General features: G+C 37.2%; 1 protein-coding gene across 9 annotated transcripts in view; it reads right to left on the bottom strand.

Moving 5' to 3' along the window:
* The window catches only part of RYR2 (ryanodine receptor 2), a 568,842-nt gene that overhangs the window by 152,916 nt on the left and 393,029 nt on the right, over window positions 1-22,897 (bottom strand). For all 9 annotated transcript variants that reach the window (XM_088799091.1, XM_074316770.2, XM_074316771.2 and 6 more), the window contains 10 exons: window positions 21,943-22,143; window positions 15,840-15,945; window positions 14,384-14,527; window positions 12,432-12,705; window positions 8,514-8,628; window positions 7,022-7,154; window positions 6,721-6,824; window positions 3,701-3,836; window positions 2,993-3,179; window positions 1,162-1,267 (listed from right to left, as the gene is read on the bottom strand). In XM_088799091.1, coding sequence (XP_088655217.1) covers window positions 1,162-1,267; window positions 2,993-3,179; window positions 3,701-3,836; window positions 6,721-6,824; window positions 7,022-7,154; window positions 8,514-8,628; window positions 12,432-12,705; window positions 14,384-14,527; window positions 15,840-15,945; window positions 21,943-22,143 — 1,506 coding nt within the window. The remainder of the gene's footprint in view (window positions 1-1,161; window positions 1,268-2,992; window positions 3,180-3,700; window positions 3,837-6,720; window positions 6,825-7,021; window positions 7,155-8,513; window positions 8,629-12,431; window positions 12,706-14,383; window positions 14,528-15,839; window positions 15,946-21,942; window positions 22,144-22,897) is intronic.

Genomic DNA, 22,897 nt, shown 5'->3' with positions numbered 1-22,897 from the left:
TACTGTGACCATAAACTTTGTCCACAATCCCCTCCAGCACACAGATTTTTTGCTAATCTATTTACAAGACGAAAATCTCATTAGCAGCAGGTTACAGTTTCACAAAGATCAGACTCTAGGTTTGCCAACGTTCTGACATTTCCCCATCCTGTGATTCCCCCCTGTTTACCAAAGAGATTATATCAAGAAAGCAACAAATTTTACCCAATGGGTATGCGAGAAAGAGACCCCCAAAACAAATAAACAAACAAACAAACAAAAACAATCAAAAACAGAAAATAAAAATCCCATAGAGGCTAAGGATCAGAGAAAGAGGTGATTTATAAGCAGGCCACTGTCACTTCCTGCTCAGTTCAGAGTGTGTTTGTCTTGTACCCCAGCATTGTTCAATGTCTTCAAACTGTTGTTTCCACGAACAGGTCATAAGGCTAATTTTATGGGCCCTGGCAAGTATGTTTTAAATGGATATAATAGAATGAAAAGAATAGCTTAGAATAAAATAAAGAAGAAAATGTCAGAATGTATTTACAGAGTAAAGGTAAGTATTGTTCCATGACACTAATTTCATCTTGGTCAGAAAGTTCAGGAAACACTAATCGATCGGGCCCCAAGAGCTCTTTTCTCCCTCTAACGTGTACCCCACCTTTCACTCCCCTAAACCAGGGACGAGCGTGGAGAACAAGAGACCTCCCAAATATTGTGCTCATAAACTTTTTTGTCCACAATCACCTCCAGCATACAGATTTTTAATAACCTATTTACATGATGAAAATTTCATTAGCAACAGGTTACATTAACCAGAACTAGATATTGTACAAGAAAATAACTCTTGAGAGGAGTTGGCTGCTTTCTGCATGTGAGAGGAAACTGTACAGGGAAGATGTGTTCTTTTCTTCCTAAAGTGTGGGGTCTAGATGCGTTTTAGAGCTCTGTCAGTAACTGACTATTCTACTAATGACTTCTACTGAAATCTCATTGCTAATTTTTACAACCGACAAGACATTTTCAACTAAACCAACACTCGTCCAGCAATGAGGCTGCAGTGTTATTGTTACGGGTGCATGCAGGTCACTGGTTGTGGGTGCTGCCGGGACCTTTCCAGCTTTGGGTGTCATCCCACAGATGAGCCAGGAGTGCTGCCCTTGGGACCCAAGGACTTACGTGCATTTCAGGAGCGCAGCGTCCTAACAGGTCAATCAAAGCTGCATAGAAGGTCATGATGGCATTCCCCATGTGGATGGTGTCATCCTCTTCCCCTTCCAGGTCACTTTCATGGGTTATTCCAAAGAAATAAAAAACAAACAGGAGAATAATATGACATTTCAGGTTGTTCCACACTCTCAGAGCAAAGGGGACACTAGCTAATTCATTTTGCCTCTTCTGATGCTTTTCATGTATGTGTTTAATTTACAGCTGGACATTTTAAAGCAAAAATAACAGTGGGTTCAAGACCAGATTTGGAATTCTATCACCAAAAATGCATTTGTGGGAACTTTAAGATTAGTACAAAAAGGAAAAAGAGGAATTGCCAGTTGGATGGATTCTGCTCATGTGTAGTAGCAGACAGCACGATAACAAAGCAAGTAGTGATGGATGGACTTGGTAAATAAGGACACTTTTGTAAAAAGCATACATGCAGAGAAAGGGGACAAAGATCTGTCCTATAAGATCACATATAAGGAGAGTGCCAAAAAAAATGTATACACATATTAAGGAAAAAACTGCATTAAAATGATAATACACAATACATACCGATAACAAAAGATGAATACAACTCATGTGTATACATTTTCTGACACCCCCTGTATAAGGCACCCAGTACAGTGTTTTCCCCCAGAGTAAACACTTTATAAATGTGATTTAACTTACTCACTCATCTCTTAACCATTTACTCTACCCACCAACTCACTCCCAATAATGCAGCATCTGTGAGAAGAGCATAAATCTTTCACTGTCACACTGATGAGAGACAACTCTGGACGGCCCCGGAAGATCCCCTGGGAGCTCAGCAGGCAGCTGCTTCAGCTGGACTCAGGTTTGCACAGTAACAGCGAGGCCCTGCTGACAACACTGCTCCTGGCTGTTCCCAGGGCCCACTAGTACCCACCCTCTGGGGTGGTCCTGGGGCCCGAGGTCTCCTGACATGCTTTCAACTACACAGAGAAGCTGAGCGCTCCCTAGGTCCTCTATCTATGGCTGATAAATACATAACCTGCTCATGGATCTCTCCCAGTCTGGAACCCTGGCCTCCGTGTGGACAGAACATCCATGCCCGGTCCACATGTGCAAAAACAAGGGTTTGCAGGATGACTTCTTTGCTGGGACATGTGCCTCCAATAAGCCCTATGTTATATTTCCACTAGTGGGGCTAGTAGTGTGGGTGCATGACCCCCAAGCAGGTCATTCACCTACACAGATTGAAAAACAGGAAGCAACGTGCCTGGATTCACACATGTCATGGCTGAAATCAAGTATTAACAACATGTTCTATGGAGAAATATTGTAAAGTAGCTATTGTTTCCCCCACCTGTCACCAATGCCTTACCCAGGCATTTTTCTTCTAGACTTTATCACAGTTGTTTAGTTAAGTCCCACATTCTCCTGCTAAAGATTTCTTTCTTGCTTACTGTCGCCGTGAAAACTCATTCCAGCGAGCTTCCCACTGAACTCGACTCCAGTTTCAAAGCCTCACCTGCCATCATTTGTAATAACTAAATTTGCCATAGCCCCCTGGAAAAATTCACAGAAGACATCTTCTCCTATGACCCAAATTTCTCTACTAAATCCACAGTTTTCCGCAGGTCTCTCTTTGTTCATTCAGCCTACTCCAAAAGCAAATTCCATCCATGCTTCGAAGTCTAACACATTAGGTTTTCAAAGTGAGAAATCATGAAAACCAGAGTTACATTGCAATTAACATAATGCAAATTATACTTTGCAAACTTTCAAATCAAGTAGCACAATTTACTCCTAAGAGTGGTATTAGACCTACGGGCTTTTAGTGGATTCACTGGTTGGTGAGGGACCGTCTCGAGAAGGATCCTCAGCTATTTTGATGGCTTCCTCCATGGCTGCGAGAAGACCATTCCCGCCTTCCCCTCGCAGCGCAGGACCGAAACACTCAGGTCGCCGGATGAGCAGTCTCACCACCACGTTGGCGTTCTCCTCCACACTCTCCCCTGACGTCAAGGGAACACGTAAACAAACATGGATCAACAGACGTTCTGAGCAAATATATGTTACACTGAAAGGAAAGTACCGAAAACCAATGACACACGTGGTAGAAAAGACAAAACTGAATTCAGATCACTAGTTTTATGTGTATGTGACAGTCGATTTCTGGTCTTGCCCTTAAAATTTTCAAAGTAAGGAAAAGCACTAGAAGGCAAAAACGGTTTATTTTTGTTCATTCATAATTTGTAATACAAAGCTATAATCCTAGGGATTAGTAGAATGCAATGATAACAATTTATAAGACTGCAAGTGCCTACAATTTTTAACTTAATAATGAAGTATAGCAACACTATCAAAACAAATATTGTAAAACCGCTACTGTAAAAAACTGATTATAAAATATCCAATTTCTTTATTAATAGTTACTTCCTTCATAAAAATGCTGGGATATATAATTATTTTATATGACTATTTTCATGCACTTTTCTTAATGCCACTAAAGAACCCGAAAAGCAATCAAGCCTACCATTACAGAAGACAGCAAATCTGAGGAAGTCAAGATATCTCTCCCCTTCAACTGGGTTCCACCCAATGTCTGGATACCCCTTAGACACCAGCATCTGGCAACTCTGCAGTCCACAGCCAGCCAAATATCGAACTACCTACGAATAGGACGATGAGCAGAAGCGTTACTCCTTGGATGAGAAGTCAGATGCTTACACCATATGTGGTGCGAGATACCCTCAAAGGATGGTTTAAAATGAATGCAGCTTTGCAAGGTATTTTAGTTTTCATGACAATCCACATGAACTCCCTTTAGTAAAACGTTACAATTCAGAAATATTCAAAAATCGTAACAAAGTGCTGTCATAATACAAATATTTCTGAACCAACTCTATGAAAGACAAATATTCCTAAATTTCATATCATTCCCGTTTGTGACTTTTACCTAAAAAAACTAAATCAGAATATTTGATAAACTTCAAAAATGTCTAATGACCTCTGCTCCATCCAAGATATTGAAAGATTCTTCTAGGATACAAAGGTATTTTAAAGAAGTGAATTACGTCCAAAATGGCATAGCAATTTGATGATACAGGGAAATGTGTGAGAAGACACACAGACAAATAGAGAAAACTCAGCTTAGAGTCCAAAGTCCTGGAGTTTACATCTGACCTGCATCACTTACTGGGTCATTCCGAACAAGTTACTTCATTTGTCAGACAGTTTTACTACCTATAAAATTTGGGATAATGCTACCTATCTTTTAGTATTGTTGAATTTAACACATTCAAACTTCTGTTAGCTTGGTCTTTTAAAATACTCTTTTTATATGAATGTTGGTCCGCTACAATATTTCATAACTGATCCAGTTTTAAAAGAAACCCCTAACATAGTCATTGTCAATGGTAGTTGATTGTTAAAGGATTGATTTATCAAATGAATTAAGTTACACCCAGCTCAAGCTAACTCAGTTTTCAAAATAATACAGCTAAAAATATCTCATACCAACTTCATTAAGGTAAAATTTATGTACAATAAGCTCATCTACTTAAAAGCTTAACGATCTTTGAGAGATTGCACATCTGTAAGAACACTCTGCCATCAAGATGCAGCTTATTTCTGTCACCTCTCAGGCCCCTGTGCCTTTGCAGGCCTTCCCTCCCTACCTGCCTGAGCCTGGACAATGCACCTTCTGTCAGGACACAGTTTGCATATTCTAGAACATTTATGCCTACAATCATCCAGTGTGTATCTTTCTGCGCCTGGCTTCTTTCACTCAGAATGAGGATTCTGAGATTCATTCATGTTTTGCTGTGGCACATTCAAAACTTCGTTCCTGTTTAGAGCCTAATAATAGCATCCCGCTGTGGTTACAAACACCCCGGTTTTGATTATCTATTTGTCGGTTGATGGACACTTGAGTAGTCTCCAGTTTGAGGCTAGGATAAATAAAGCTGATGTAAACATATCTTTGTGTGGACATATATTTTTATTTCTATTGAGGAAATACCTAGGAGTAAAAAGGCTAAGTGGATGTTTGTGACAGGCGCATGTTTAACTTGTTAGGGAGCAGCCAAACTGCCTTCCAAACTGACATTAGCATTTGTCCTCCCAACAGCAGTAGATGATGTTCTGTTGCTCCACACCCTGGGCAACGTTTGGCATTGTCAACCTTTTAAATGGTAGCCATTTTAATCTGCAGATAAAAAAGATTTTAAATTATGGATGGGAGAAAATTCTCCTGAGGTTGGTCAGAGATGCCAAGCTTCATGACCCTGGAGTGGCATGTCAGAAGGGTTTGGGGACGAGTTCACTTTCTCATGCCCTCGGCAGCTGTGCATTGAGTGTCAACCTGAGTGCCAGTGCTGTTCTCTCCAACTGGGACAAAGCAGTGAACAACGGAGAAAAAATGTGCTGAACCTACTGGCCTTACATTATGGCAGGCAACAGATTTTTAAAAAATACATAAATATATAGGTTTTAGTAAAAAAAAATTTATTTTGAAATATAAATATAATTTTAAACTATAAATATTTATACTATATTGATATAAATATAAATTAAATGAAAATGTACATTTATGTATATAATACACAAATCCACATTTTTTTTCAACTGTAGAAGCTAAAGCAGTAAAGAGGATAGGAAGAACTTAAGGAAGTGGAGAAGAGTTTTCGGTTTTAAATAGCATGGACATGGAAGCACTGAAAAGAAGGTGACTTTAGATCAGTGACTATAAGGACATCTGGAAAAGAGCCATGAGGACATCTGGCAGAGGAAGGATGCAGATGGAGGGAACAGCAAGTGCAAAGGCCCTGAGGTAGCAGCACACTGGCCAGTTTCAGAGACAGCAAGAGGTCCAGTGTGGCTGGAGCACAAAGAGAGATCAGGAGGGCTGTGGAAATGAAATAAGACTGACATGTGAAATCAGCTGGGGTAGGAGCTGCTGAAATGAGGCAGGAAGTTTTTGAAAAGTTCTGGGCAGAGGATTTGTATGAGCCTTTTAAGAGTCTCACTCTGGCTACTGCATAGGGAAGCAAAGAAGGATCAGGAAGACTACTTAGATGGTACCTGCCATTAAACTAGGGGGAAACTAATCTATATTCTGGCAAACATGGATGTGGTGGCATATGCTCAGGGTGCCTGACCTGAGTATATCACTGATGCCTTCAATTGCAATACATAAACTTCCATCTAATATAAAATGTATGAATGAGATGTTAAAATCACATTTTTAAAAATTGGAACACTATGAGTAAAGCAAAAGTGACAGCAGATATCATGGAAGGACAAAAACACACAGGAACAGAGAGCAAGTTGATTCTCTATCCCGACAAAAATGCGTGTGATCACAGGAAACACCTCATCTCAAATTGTTTGTTCTTTGTAACTTATTATTATACTATTGTATGTGTAACGTAGGTATAGTATGTAAGATATATAGTTATAGTAACATAATCATAACTATATTACAGTTATATTTAAAGAATCTCGAGACACACCTCTGAACAAGCAGGAACACAAGGGCAGAACGTTGCTTACCTTTTCCAGATCAGGCTCACGCAAAGCTAAGGCCAGCTCGTTATTATCCATCACCGAGGCGGCTGCCACATCCAGCGGTGTTGAACCTCTCATAGCTGGGGAAGCTGTTAATCCAAATCAAGATGAAACAGAACCTGGATTGTGCTGCAACTATGAATTCCAGGTAAAAACACACTTTCGCTTAAAATTTAATTTCTAAGTGCAATACATATTGCAGTAACCTGAATTAATGTATATTACATTGGAATAATTATATTCTTTTTTATCTTAAAGATTAAAGAAGAGTCAGAAATTTACTCACCGAGACCAACACTGCTGTTTTCCAATAAATAACTGAGATGGTCAAACATAGCTTTTTGATTCTGCCTACTTATCCGACAGAAGTAACAGAGAAAACGGCAACAGTTGGCCACCATCTTGGGAAAAGTGATCTCCTACATGAAGAGCATTTAATTAGCTATGAAGGGAAATTATCTTTATAAAATTAAGTTCATAGGTTGACGTCTCAATCACATCATCAACCCACATGTGCCCATGTCTGCCAAGCCTCAGATACTGAAGACCTTCCCACTTCCAGACTTGGACTCACCTAGTCCTTGAGTCACAGAAAATCATCTGACACTAATTGTGAAACTTCAGTACCAACCATCAATGGCTGGATATGGAATTAATCTACAGCCCTAAAGCTGAAGGTGGTGTGAGCCTGGTTTAGGAATCAGGCAGGGTAGGGTAGCACTATTTGCTCTGCTTCCTTGGGGAATGATGCCATCTTACTCACCATTCTGTAAAATTAGAATAAGAGGGACAATACTCACTTTAGATAAGAAAGGAGGCTGCCAATGAGACACTTGAAAAATACCCAGCTTATTATTTGGAACACATAACAGAGTGAGCTTCTCAGTGTTAGTGTTACTATTATTCTTGTTATCATTAAGATTCCAGGGATGCAGAATTTCCCTGATTTGCACCCGACATGTCTGCCATGATGATGAGCACCGGGACCAGAAGTTGGGTCCCACCAAACACATCTCCCCTGAGCGCCAATCTTGCTCTAGGAGATGCAGGTGATCCCTGGACTCCTTCTTTAACAAAATATTTTACAAATATCTTTATAAATCTGCCTAACTAGTAGACTGAACATGAGAATTATGGACTCATTTCCATGTTTTGAAAAATACGTCGTAAAATTTCAAAAAAATACTGAAATATATTTTGGAAATCAGAGGTCATGAAATTATACCAATTTATATGAAGTTATTTGTTATGTTACTTTATTCATTTGGTCTTAAAGAGGTTTATTTTAAAATGTAATCCCTTAATAATTCACCTTAGAGTCTTACAATAAATATTCCAGAGCACCATCCTCAAATCTCGGTCTGGATCAGGAATTCAGTGGGACCAACTGTCATCTGAATCAAGGGGAATGATTGGATGGGTCTGAAGGATGTGTTTGTGTGATTGACCTCTAATGTGATAGAAACTGATTTATAATTCAAAACTTTAAAAAATGAGGACAGCATTCACTTTTAAAGTTTCTAAATATCCCCTAAATGATAATAATTTAGGATATAGCAAATTACACAGCATAAGCCAAAAATTATCAACATCAAAGGAAAACCCACTAGTAGTCTATCCAACTCTCAATCTGTAAAGTTTTGCTTGTTTTTTCCACAGGTGTCTTTAAAAACAGTTCTCCTAAGAGAAGTTAAGAAATCCTTATTAAGAATATGCAATGCATGTAGTCCAGGAGGCTGGAATAAACAGCATCCCAAGAATCAAAGGTCGTCCTTTACCTTGGACTCCCCACCTCCAAGGACGTTCACCATGACCTCCATCACTGTCTCATGCATCCCCAGTGCCCTCATGAGATTTGGGTGCTGGTAAAACACTTTGTTATTCATGATATCCCTACAAAGAACAACACAGGGAAGGAGGGAATGCAGAGGTCAGAGCAAAACGTAAATTCAAATCTATCTGAGATCCAGATAAATCTTTTGGAAATAATTACTGGCAATCACAGTTCAACCACAAAAGTTAATAAGTACAATTTAGTGAGTTTTCCTCAAAAATTCTGATAACCTATCAAAATAGTATACAAGTTGTTTTCAGTTACAAGAAATGTACTAAATATGTAAACATTCACTAATATGAAATATAGTTTTGGACACTTATCATTCCTAATGTATATTCAAATGTGCTCAACCTTCTTTTGTATAGAAATAAGAATCAGTGTTACACCATGTTTATAGGAAAATGTCTGTATCAATTATTAATAGGTAAGTATATCTGCATTTCATATATGCTACTTTAGTACTGTGTTCAATATTTGTATATTTAATAACAATTACATTATTTCCTGCTACATCCTATGTTATCCTGAAATGCTTTTTAAAGGATACATATTCTCTAAAAGAAACTGAATACACATGAAGTCCAGGTACAAGCAATCCAACTCATTAAAATGGACATTTCAATTTAAAGAAACCACAGCAGATGGTACCTAAAATGTTTTTTCTCATTATTATTGCATTATGATATTACAATATGTATATAAAGGTATTCCTATGGATATTGTTTTGTAGTCATTCTAAATGAAGAGCTCTGTTAATTTTTCTTTTAACGTAAATCAAGCTGATGCAAGAGGTTTTTTTTTTCTATAGAACACTTTCCTGTCAGAATTACAGCAAAAAAAATAATGTACGGATGGTAAGAAATCAGAAACTTTGCTTCCAATCTGATTTCCATAATTGAGGCACTCACCCATTCATTTAGTCACATGCTAAATTTTAGTTACCATGGATGTATCGAGAAACTGGAATAGTAGGATTCTTCTGGTTCTTTTTTTTCAGTTTTAGTTGTGTGTTTTTTACTTTCTCTTTCTTTTCTTTATTTTTGTTTTTTCTTTTTTTTTCTTTTTCTTTCTTTTTTTAATAAAGAGAGAGCTTTTAGATAGCACAACTCAGAAAACTGACTGGGGGTCAGGACTGATACAGTTTCCTGATCTGTTTCATGCAAGAAGAAATAAGGTAAAAAGGCATCCATTTCCTTCACATTAGAGAGCAGCCCATTCAGCAAGAGAACCTCAACATTCAAATCAGTTACAATCACAGGATTTGTTCTCTTGTCCATTCCAATCCTTTGTATGACCTAACTTTGAAAAGTCTTAATTGAAAAATCGTGTTTGCCTTTGTTCAAGGTAAATGAAATGGATTTATAATTCTACCACTCAGTAAGCAGGTTGTCACTTACTAGATGTGTCTATTTTAGGAATATTTCTAATTTCACAAAAATACTTTATTTTCTTTCATAATGATTTGGAGTTTTATCACTACTGAATGGGTTATATGTTAACAACACATTTTACTGTTATATACTCATTTGGGAAAGCAAGTGTTCTCCATTTCCTTGAATCCTTCCCTTTTCGTTGGTTAATTAAGATCACTTATTCTGAGAAGCTTCCTAGGGTTACATTCATGTATCAGTATTCAAAAAAGACTCATGCTCATATAATTATAAATAAAGGCCATAAAATTTCCTTTTGTTGTTCCGGCTCTTCTGTACTCTCTCTTTGTCCAGTTAGTATATTTATTTTTAGTGGGCAACCATTACAATGACTTTGGAATATAACCTTCTAGTTTATTTTTGTGATTTCAAATACTTAATAGGCCCATGGACAATACACAGTATTGCTTTATGAATTTAAAATTTATATAAATGACATCACACAATCTGAATACTTCCATACTTTTTTCCCCACACAATTATGTTTTTTTAGTTTGTCAACGATAAAACTGATTATTCTGTATTTCATTAGTTTTTTGTTTTTTTTTCAAAGAACCACCTTTAGGTTTCTTTACTCCTTTACTCATCATCATTAGCTCTTCTTTTATCTGATATTTATAGAACTAGATTACAGCTTTTTTCTTTCCTTCTTTCCTTCTTTCCCTCCTTCCTTCCTTTCTTGTTGAGTATCTGTCTTCTACATCACTTTTCAATATTCTACTTTCCAGATTTCTACATCCTTATGTTTAGGTATTTTTCTTGTGAAAAATGGAAGCTTTTCTTTTTCTCTGGTATATGAATTCCCTTTTATTTTCATATCGCCAAGTTATGCAAGCTTAATCGTTGCTTAGATTTGTGCGTATACACACCAGTAATAGTCTCACTAAAACTTATTGCTTCCCATTCCTTCTCTCTGAATTCCATTTTCTTTTCTCAAATGTACAGCCGTTAGGTCTTTCAAAGAGGGACTGTAAGTTAACATTCATAAATATCTTTGTTTTGCCCTCACTCTTGAATATAGGTTATAAATTCTAATCTCCAAATCCATACAAAGCACAAGCTCATTCTGCTGAATTCTCAGTTGGGTAACATATTCTAAATTGATGGTTATTTTCTGTCAGAACTTTAAATGTAGTGTTGCATTGAGTTATGCTTCCAGTTCTGCTATTGAGAATTCTAAACATCATTTCTTTGCCAATGTTCTGGCTTTTCTCTATATAGTCTTGTAAAATAGTCTATCACCGGTTTTATGCAGTGATAAATTCACTACATTTATCTGTCTGTGGATGTGGAACTATTGGTGCTTTATGAGTCTGTGAATTCATGTTTTTCATTAATTCTGAAAAACTCAAGCCAAGAGCTCTTCAAATATTCCCATTCTCTAGTTCATCTGTTCTGTTTTTTTCTAGAAATCCTATGCAGCAAATACTGGACCTCCTTATACTATCCCCCAGGTCTCTTAACTTGTCTTTTGTATTTCTTTATCACTCAGTTCTGCATTACTAATTTCCTCAGCTCTATGACAGTATCTATTAATTTTCTCTTCAGCTAGATCTTATCTGTAATTTAACTACATCATTGTTTTAATGTCAATTATCATATTTTTCATTTCTAGAAGTTCTATTTGGATCTTTTTCAAATCTTCCTGGACTCTTTGTATATCTTATATTTGGAGATTTGATTTATTCCTTTGTGTACAGTATCTTTATGTTCTCTTTCTGGCATTCTATTATCTGAAGTTCTTGGAAGAAGTGTTCTAACTCCACTATTTATTATATCTACAGATCCTTATTTATGGTGAATTGTTTCTTTATGTGCTTTGCAATTTTTGATTATGCGCTTATCTTTGGTAATATTTATGTGTTTCTTGCAAAATTTCAGAGTAACTTGAGCTGAGAAAGCATAACTCCAGGCCCTTTTTTATGTTAATTTCTCAGCTTGGGGACCCTTAGCCTATGCATGAGCTATAAATGTTAACCTTCAAATCCACGTGAAGAACAACTTACAATGCTAAATTCTTAGAAGAGTTGTTTTTCCCCATTCTTTTTTCAAGGCCCAGTAGATACAGACAACCATCCTTATTATTTCCTGCTTATAAATGTTTATCCCCCCATGAATTTTGGTGGAGTTTTATTCACCTACATGCTTATATACAATTACACATACCTGAGAAGTTAATAAAAAACAAACTCTAAGATATTTGTTGTATATCGTAGTTATTTTAGCATCTAGGTGTAAAATTAGACATGTATTTATTGAGCAACTTTTTTAGTTAGCTTTCAACTTAATCTCTAGAAAAACTATAATCTAATTTAATGATCGTATAATCTTGACAATGGATTTGCATTAATGTGCCTATTGTGCTAGATTTAGGATAAACAATTAGAAGAAATACATATGGCAAAAGTTGTAATAATTACATAATTTACCCTAATCCACGAATCATAAGCTTCTCTTCCTCTTTGCCCATCCTCACACTCAGCAGAGAACGGATCTGACCAAGAGATGCCAGCAGATTGATGGTGTCCTCCACGGAAACGCTGTTTATGGTGTAGGTCTTCGGCAGGGCCCGAACCAGACCCCCAATGCCATCATACTGTCGATGGAGCAACACAAACATGGCCCTCACCAACTCAGGGTCTTCAATGACAGACTCTTGAGCCCATCGAACCATCGTGTCAGAAATCAGCTGCTGAAGAGTGGCTGCAGAGTCGTTATTGATTTTTTTTTTTTAAAGAAAAAACAGTAAGAGAAGACAAATTAGTTGGGCATTTCAACTGATCTCATAACCCCAAACTCGTATGTGTACCAGAATTTTTAGGAATAGTCTTTGAAGGATATAAACTTCATTTAAACATATATATGTATGTCAATAAAGATGGGTTATAGACATGCAAAAATGAAAATCCACAAACTTCTTTTTAAGAACCATTTTTATAATTAAAGGATTTTAGTTGTTTCAAAACCACTATTGGCAATCCATAGGGCAATCACTGTGAGTGGTGCTGTTACTTTATTTTTTTTGTTCCATTACTTTCCTCCCAGAAGATCTCATGTCATATATCCTTGTAAGAGTCAGTCATAGTCATCCAAGGAGCTATCTAGTTACCCAACTGTCTCCTCATCTGAGTCATATGCAATAGCAACCACATGTAATTATATTTCTACTTAAATCTGGATCCCAATTGCCACTTAAAATGTCTTTAAAATGACTTGATTGTGAAGCTGTATTAAAGTGAAAAATCTTTCCATATATAGATTATTTGCTATGTAATATATAATGTAGTACACTTAAAAACAATACAAATTTCAAACCTCTTAAAATAACTACTACAATTATCAAAGCTAAGTCGGGTTGATGTGACCAATTCATACATAATGAGGTATTTAATTCCTATCATCAGTACTCCGGATGATTTTGAAAAGAAGCTGTTTTACCTGCTTTAATCTATACATTATTTAATGGAAAAGAAAAACTACCGATTTTAATCTACAAAATGCAGATTAAATACCAATATACTTCCATATACCTCAAAACCACATTGTCATTTTAAATAGGTCAAATTCATAAGCTTCATAATAACACAAAATAAAAGGAAATGTTGAACTCAGATTTTGAAGAAGACCTGATTCAAATTTGACACTAAAAAATAAATTTAGACGTAATTGTTTAAAGGGTTTCCATTGTAAGTTAGTGAGAAATTTTTTTTTTCTTGAGTTTATTTATTTATTTATTTATTTATTTTATCTTTCAGTAAAAACTGTTATCTACCAGCACGGCATCTGAAAATGAATGGAGTCCTAGGACTGAGGTAACATGTAAGCAGATCTCACAGACCTACTTCTGCCCCTTCCAGATGAGGGTGTGGGTCTGGGAGACTCACTGTCCGTGTGCTCACTTGTTTTCACGGAGTATCAGCTGTCACTCTTCAGTTAAATAGGATATGAATGAACCAGAAACACATAACCATTTATAAAATATTTCAGAACTAAAATATAGTTACAGACAATGTCTATTTAAACTTTAAAAAAAGGTTTAACTTGATGCAAGAATATTTGAAAATCAATTGCATAATATTTAGATAGGAAGGCTAAATGACTGCCTTTTATTTTCTCTCGATAGTCTCTGATCTAATACCTAAACTTTCAGCGCTCTAGGGAGCCCGTCCACCCTTACAATGCTGCACATGTCCTATATATGTCTGTTCCTATACATATAGTTTGGTGCTGTCTACTTCTGGTGGCTCCAGGCATTTACTGAGGATGTAATTCTTGGGAGCTGTGAACTCAATTTTCTCACGGGCTCATCTAGTGAGATAGTAGTAGGATGAATGAGTGTCAGCAGTTGAGTCACTCTGCAGTGCCCCTTCGTACTGCTTACTGGACTTCTTGGCGTCACTCTCAACTGGCTTTTCAGTTTGTTTCTTCTTCAGGTATGTCACCTTTTCTACCAGGGACAGCAGGCGTCCTCTAATTGTTAAATCACTATTTCCATCCAGAGAACCATCTTCATCCAGCTCAATTCCTAGGATGAATGAAGCAAGGAGAAAGAAGAAAACAAACAGTTAAAAAGTACGTTTAGGAGAAATACTTCCCAGGCTTTGCCACCTTTTCCAATCATGGCTGAAAGCAATGCCGCCATGTCTAAAACATTTGACAACAGAGTACGCAAGCTTGCCCAGTAGGACACAGAGATAAGATTCACCATTGGCCTCTTTTCCTCCTCTCTCTTCTTCCTCTGTTCCTGTGGGCTCAGGGCCATCAGCAGCCAGCACAAAATACAAAACTGAGCACAGAGCAAAGACTCTCTCAGGAGTCAAGATCAACTCTGCTACTGGAGCCGATACAAGCATCTCTGACTTTGGGCGCCATTTGTCTAGACCTGTAGTTCTGCCTGCCTAAAACCTCCCTCACTTTTATCCCCCTCACTTGGCTCCATAAGTGTCAGTGGTATTTTAATGAGCTGAGATGCAGAGAATAAGCATAATTAGGTATCCTAAACTAGGGGGTGCTTTATATCTGAAGCAGTAGTTCTACCATTTTAGAATATTCCCTATATTTATATACAATATATATTAATATAGTATATAAATATAGTGTGTGTGTACATATGTACATATAATAACTTTATAGCAGTCATTTAGTGGTTCTTCATAAACTATTCAAGATGGTGCTTTTATTCTCTTTATTAAAATAAAATCATACCACTGATGCTATACCTATCACTTTAGAAATGGCTAATTCATTTTCTTTCCCTAGAACACAGACTTTATCCACGTTATTTCATAAAGACAGAAGGAAGTAACCATCCAGAACATCTAACCAATTCCATTTTAAACATTCTTTGAATAAAAGGAGAGGAGAATTCCTTTAATAGATTTGACTACTGACATATAATTTAGTGCAGGATTTCCTTTGGCATTAATTTCAAAAAATATATGCTGGATTTCCCAGGCCAGTCCTAAAACGCAACCCTGCAATCAGTTTAAATACAACCGTCTGTGATCAAATTTCCTTAGACAACATCAACCTAACACTCACCTTATGCCAAAAGCATCTGGTTACAATTCCTCATTCTCCCTTCCCATGCCCTGCCACTGAGGTTAAGAGGGAAAAGAGGGAGAATTTCAGTCATCTTCTGCACTGACCGTCTTTCTGATCTCTCTACTCCTCCTGACCCCCCCACACAGGATCAGTTAACCATTTTACCATAATAAATATTCTTAGGTGATCTCATAAGAGGCATCATGTGTACTGGTGAGCCTATTACATATATACTTACTTTTTGTACCAGTATTTATACATATAAGAAGAGCTATACGTCAAGAAGATCTTACCACAATGTGCCATCAGATCTTCATGAAAATCCAAGAGTTGGTCTCGGATTTCTTCAGGACATGGACATTCACTTTTGTCATCCTTGAAATTGAGGAGCATATTGATCTGAAAGTTTGGAACAAGGAAGAGGAAGAACAAGAACGAGAGAGAAGTGGATTCAGGAAAGACACAGCAAAGATTGTGAAAACCAAAGATGTTCAAAACCTGTTTTTAAGTACTCATAAATTGTTGCCCAACAGATGAAAAAGTATTACCTATCATTGAATCCAACAAATAACCACAAAATAAATGAAATCATTCAAAGCTTAACACTCTGCAAAACAGTCATGCAAGTTTCTTCCTTTCTCAATGGCACAATATGTTAGACCCATATATACTTAGAGTTCTTAAATCAACTAAATTCTAAATGTTATTAAAATATTTTATTATGCTTGTCCTAGATTTCCATTTTCTAGCTAATTTCTACACCTTATTGAATATTTTAAAGAACTCTTTTTTGAGAAGGGTATACCAGTAAAGAAGGAAAAATCTAATATAATGGATAACTAACTATGCTTTTGTTAAGAGTTCAGTTAAACAAATAAGCAAAGGGCAAGAAACTTTCTTCCATTTAATTTCATTTTAGACACAGTAATATTACATTTATGAATGAAGAAAAGGAAGGTCCATTGCTGCTCCATAATTTCCCTTAAGCAAACAGCTGTTTTCTTTTTAGAGATTTTTTATGTGAATTCTTTTAAACTTTTATTTTGAGTTCATTGTAGATTCATATGTTATTATAAGAAACAATACAGAGACAGATCCCATGTACCCTTTGCTCAGTTTCCCCCATGGTAGCATCTTGCAAAACAGTAGTACAGTATCACAACCAGAATGTCAACACTGGTAAGAGAACTCCATGATCTCAAGGTTCCCTCCTGATACCTGTTTATATCCACACCCACTGCCCTCCTGCCTGCTCCTCATCTCTAATTCCTGTCAACTACTAATCTACTCTCCATTTCTGTATTATGTCAAGAATGTTATATGTGGTATCATACAGTGTACATATACGTATTATCATATGATGCTCTGGATGTCTGCAGGGTCTGTAGTGATACCTCATTTCATTCTTGATATTGATAATCTGTGTCTTCTCTCTTTTTTCCTTTGTCAGTCTGTTTTAGAGTTTTGCCAATTTTAATATTTTACAATAACCAGCTTCAAGATTCACTGATCGTTTTCAATTGTCCTGTTTTCAGTTTAATGATTTATATCTGCTCTTATCTCTATTATTACCTTCCTTCTGGTTGCTTTGGGTTTATTTTGTTCTTCTTTTTCTAAATTCTTGTAATGGGCACTTAGATTATTGATTTGAGTGTTTTTTATCTTTTTAAATGTATTTCCCTCTCAGCACTGCTTTAGCCATTTCCAAAATTTTCCTCTCATTTAAATGTATTTTTAAATTTTCTTTGAGACTTCCCTTTCTTCTTAAACCATGGATTATTTAGAAGTATACTGTTTACTTTCCAAGTTTTTGGAGATTTTCCTATCATCTTCCTGTTATTGATTTCTTTTTTTTCTTTTCTTTCTCTTTCTTTTTTTCTTTTTTTTGGGGGGAGGGGAGGTCAGGTTTTCTTTCTTTTTTTTTTTATTAAAATTTATTAGGGTGACAATGGTCAACAAAACTACTTAGGGCTACATATGTTTCAAGTGTACAATTCTACAATACATCGTCTATATATCGCATTATGTGTTCACTATCCAGCGTCAGTGCTCCTTCCATCACCATATGTTTGACCCCCTTTACCCTGTACTACCATCCCCTTCTTCCCCCTTTCCCTCCGGTAACCACTAAACTATTGTCTGTGTCACTGGAGAAAAAGGAACCCACCATACACTGCAGGTGGGAATGTAAATTGGTGCAACCACTAGGGAAAACAGTGTGGAGGTTCCTCAAAAAATTTAGAATAGAATTACCATATGACCCAGCAGTCCCTCTCCTGGGTATCTACCCAAAAAACTTGAAAACATTTACCTGTAAAAATATATGTACTCCAATGTTCACTGCAGCATTATTTACAGTGGCCAAGACACGGAAACAACCAAAGTGCAAAGTGTCCTTTGATAGATGATTGGATAAAGAAGATGTAGTACTATACACAATGGAATACTACTCTGCCATAAGAAAAGATGAAATACTGCCATTTGCAACAACATGGATGGATCTGTTGTTGATTTCTATTTGACTCTACAGTGGTACCTCGGTTTTCAACGTAATCTGTTCCGGAAGGTCTGAAACGTTGGAAAACAGCCGACAGCTAGGCCTCAGGATCTTGCACTCAGCGGAAGCCATGTGACAAGTTTGACTTCCAAGGCATGTTTGAAAACCGAAGCATTTACTTCTGGGTTTACGGTGTTCATAAACCAAACTGTTCATCAACAGAGACATTTGAAAACGGAGGTACTACTGTACTGAAGTAAAAAAAAAATAAAAAAATTCTGCAGTAAAAAAATCCAATTATTCTATGTTTGTTGAAGTGGTTTTATGGCCCAGGACACAGTCCATCTTTGTATTTTATTGGCACTTGAAAAAAAATGTGTATTCTGTTATTGGGTATAGTCCACAAATATCCAAAAATCCTGTTAGCCGGTGATAGAGTTGCATTCTCCTATATTCTTACTGATTTTCTGTCTAGTTTCATCAATTATTGTGAGAGGGGTGTTGAAGTCGCAAACTATAATTGTGTACTTGTCTATTTCTCCTCTCAATTCTATCTGTGTTGATGTCACATATTTTGTAGCTCTGTTGTTTAGTGTATACATTATCAGTATGTAATGCCCCATCTGTCTCTGGTAATCTTGCTTGCTCTGATATAGGCACTAGTACTTTCTTTTGATTAATTTTTCATGATATATCTTTTTTCATCCTTTTACTTTCAGCCAACCTACATGATTATACATGAAGTGAGTTTCTTATAGACAGCATGTAGTTAGGCGAAGTTTTTAAAATCCACTTCCCCAAACTCTGTCTTTTAACTGGTATATTTATTTATATTCATGAATTTGTTGATATGTTATGTTATTGATATGACTGTTATTTTACTTGTTTACTGTTTTTTCTATTTTTTTCCCAATTTGCTGTGGGTTCCATGAACAAATTTTAGGATCTCACTTTGAATTATCATGGTATTTTTAAGTGTATTTCTTTGTAAAGCTTTTTTAGTGGTGGCTCTGGACACTACATTATACATACATAATTTATCATAGTCTACAGTCTACTTTACTAGTTTGACATAAGTACAGAAGCCTTATCTTTTTTATGTCCCTTCTTCTTCTCCATCTAAAATATAATTGTCTTAAATATTTCCTATTCAGCTAACACCATAGAAGTTGGGACACCGACCTCCCTCACAGTCGAAAACCTACATATAACTTAAGTCAGCACTCTACATACGTGGATTCCCAACCATGGACTGAAAAGGCAGTTGACCCTTGAACAACATGAGTTTGAACTGCACGGGGTTGACTTATACATGGATCTTCATGTAAAGAACTCATGGGAAAAGGAAAATGTACTGTATTTACCCATGTCTTAACACTTTCTGCTGTAATTACTTCCTTCCTGATTTTCAAAATTTTACTCTTTCTGTTTAAAGAACATCCTTCAGGCATTCTTTCAGGATAGATCTAATGCAGCCAAATAATCATTGTGTTCCTTCATTTAAGGAATGTCTTGATTTCCCCTTCATTCCTGAAGGATATTTATACTGAGTATAGAATTCAGGTTGACAGTTCTTTTCTTTCAGCACTTGAAAACTGTGCTACTTCTTTCTGGCCTCCATGTTTTCTGAGTAGAAATCTGCTGTCACTCAGTCTGTTTTTCCCCAATAGGTGCCATTTCTTTTTCACTACTCTCAAGTATGTTTCTTGGTCTTTAGTTTTCAGAAGTTTGACTACGATATGTTTGGTCTAAATTTCTTTGGGTATCCTGTTTGGAGTTTACTCAGCCTCTTGATTTTTTTTTTTTTAATATCTTTTGCCAAATTTGTAAAGTTTTCAACCATTGGTTTTCCAAGTCACCATTTTTCTCCTGTCCCTGAAACACTCATGTCACAAATGTTAGATCTTTTGTTATATTTATACTTGTCCCTGAGAATCTACTTTTTTTTTCAGCCTTTTTTCTGTTTTGGGGGCTGGGTGATTTCTATTGTTCTCTCTTCAGTTCAAGTTCAATGATTCCTTTCTCAGTCACCGCCATTTTGCTGTTAAGTCCATCCATTGAGGGTTTTTAAATTTTGGTTATTGTATTTTTCACTTCTAAAATTTCCATTTGGTTCTTTATATCTTCTATTCCTTTGCTGGGACTTCCTTCCTTCCTTCCTTTCTTTTAGAAACAGTTTTATGATGGCTGCTTTAAAAGCTCTGTCAGATAATTTCAACATCTTTGTCATCTCAGAGTTGGTATCTATTGATTATATTTTCCCTTCAAGTTTTTCCTGGTTCTTGGTGTAGTGTGTGATTTTTAATGAAAACCTGGACATTTTTGGTATAATGTTGTGAGACTTTGGCTCTTATGTAACCGTTTGGCGTCATCTGATACTATCTAGCAGGACTAGACCTTGGTTACATTTGTTACTGCCAGGTGGGAGTAGAAGTCCATTTCCCCACTCAGCTGCCTCGGACACTTGAAGGAGGGAGGACACTGTGTTCCTGCTGGACGAGGCTGAAAGCTCCAGTTCCCTACTAATGTGTATTCATACAACCCCGGTTGGTCCTTCTCTCTCTATGGCCTCTACTGACACTTTGGAGACCTCATGACCACTCAGCAGGATCAAGTCCCAGCTCCCCGCCAGAGTACCTCATTACAGCTGGTGAGAGTGGAAGGCTGGACTCGTGATTCGGCATTGCTGCTTGGGATGGGGTTCAGGGTACAGTGTTTTCTGTGCTGTTTGGCTGGAGTTGTGCAGTTATTAACTACAAGTTTCTGTCTGGCTAGAAAGACAGACAGTTTCCCTGGTCCTTTGGCTGCGTGTAGAAGGTTTCTGTTGGGGCTTTTCTTGTCTTTGCTTGTTGGCGTTCTGGGTAGCCAGCTTCTTTAGCCCCATATGTGGGACAGATGAGGCAAAAAGAAAACCCAAGGGAACTCACCACCATGTCTTTCCTCAGGTCCTGAGTTCTGTTCTGTAGCCTTTCTCCTCTCTATCTTTCAGAGTCTTCTTATGCTATCTTTTATGTAATGCCCAGGGTTATGGTTGTACTTAGAATAGGGAAAGGTGCATGTACTCCATCTTTCCAGAAGCAGAAGTCTCCCAATAACAGTTTAACAAATGGAGATAATCTGGGAGGGGTTGGACTTGGTCTCTGCTTAATAAGTGATGTGTATAAAAATAAACAACATTCTGTGTCCCTTCCCTCAAAGAAATTACATTCTGGTGAGAAAAAATTAATTCTGCAGTAAGTCCCTAAACACTTTCATCTGGAGGTATCTTGAATCAAGAGGGAAACAGTAAGGACAAGATATTGAAGACAAGATCTGTCAGTTGTATCTTTGACCTCCATAGCTACCGCCTGGTAATTTCTCACACTGTGAGTCCCATCCTGAGGAAGACTCCAGATTCACTCAGTTCTTTGGTTCTGCTACACCCAGGGGGACCTCAGTTTGGAGGTGAACGACAAGAGGAAGAACCACAAACAGGTGATCAATCTTCCAGCAAGAATGGTAGCAATGAAATTTCATTCTTCTATGGAGGAACTAAATAGAAAGTGTCTAGTATCGAGCCCTAGGAGTCACGGGTTCCTGCTAGCTGGGATGGAACCATATCAGCCATGAAGAACCACCTGCTGTTGGATATTGTTTCTATTTGTATAACTTCAGAATCTTGCACATTGGTTTCCTCAAAGAGTTCATGATACACTTGATCCCTTGTAATAAGTCTCTCATTTGTTTAAACTAACCAAGTAGATTGTTTTGAGAAATTAAGAATACCAACTGCATCAACTTGGCTGGTTGAAAGAGAATGGGAAAAAATACACTTGTAACTTGTAATTTTGCAATGCATGGATCCTGAATGAGCTAAAACCCAAAGAAAAAAAGGAGTACCTTTCAACTCAGTCACGTACCTGTTCTTGAGGTGGTGACCTGAATTCCTTTGTCTTCCTGGCTGTGAGTGCAGCCGACATGTTTAAGGCTTGCATAACTTCATTGTATCGGAAGCGCTGATTGTCTTGGAGCTTAGCTACAAAGTCATCTGAGAAGGCCACAATGGCTTCTATCCGGTGCCGGATCTGGCAGTCACAGAGGTATTGAAGTAATAGGCACATCTAAAGGGATAATTAAAGGGACACCAAACTGAATTTCTGAATCTTTAAACTGTTAATGGATAGCAAATCAAAATCAGTGGCAGAGATCCCTAGAGGCCACCTCTTCTCCAGTATGAACAGAATCCTGGTTTTGCGCAGGAGGCCCCAGGAAATGCAACAGAATTTGGGCCAAAATGGCACATGAATGTCCGTTTGGAGGACGCTCACTGTCCCGGCCTCCTCTGTAGCTTTAGGTGTTATACGGCCAATGAGATATATAAGGAGAAGTTTGCCAGAAGTCTTCTGGGAATGATTTTTCCATCATTAATAACAGACTAGAACACCCTCTTCTCAAAATTAATGTTACTGAGTCATGACACAATTACTGGAAGAAGATGTGGTAACACACCTTTTAGGATGAAAACCATAAACTGGGAGTCACAGAAGGATATTAAGGTCTGGGTTTTTGATGACATCACTGAGCTACTATACCAGTTTTAGAACTGTCTACCTCCAGACTTTGCATGTAAGTTAATCAAGTGTTTTTACTTCTTATTCGCTAAGTGACTGCTCAGAATTGTCCTACCAGAAGCCCAAAAGATTTTTAACTGATACAGTAACTTGGTAGAAACATGCCTACCAGAGGATGCTCTGCCCAAGTTTAGTAAAACATTTAAATACCCTTACTACTAATTGTGATATGTATACAAGGCAGTGTTTAAAAGGACTTTCAAACCCTGTATATCACCATCTACCAAAGAGCCGTTTCTGTCAA

The sequence above is a fragment of the Rhinolophus sinicus genome, chromosome 6 (genome assembly GCF_057876585.1).
Source record: "Rhinolophus sinicus isolate RSI-liver-muscle chromosome 6, RSI-T2T, whole genome shotgun sequence".
NCBI lineage: Eukaryota > Metazoa > Chordata > Mammalia > Chiroptera > Rhinolophidae > Rhinolophus > Rhinolophus sinicus.
The sequence above is the reverse complement of the archived record's forward strand: the minus strand, read 5'-3'. Positions and strand labels throughout refer to the sequence as shown.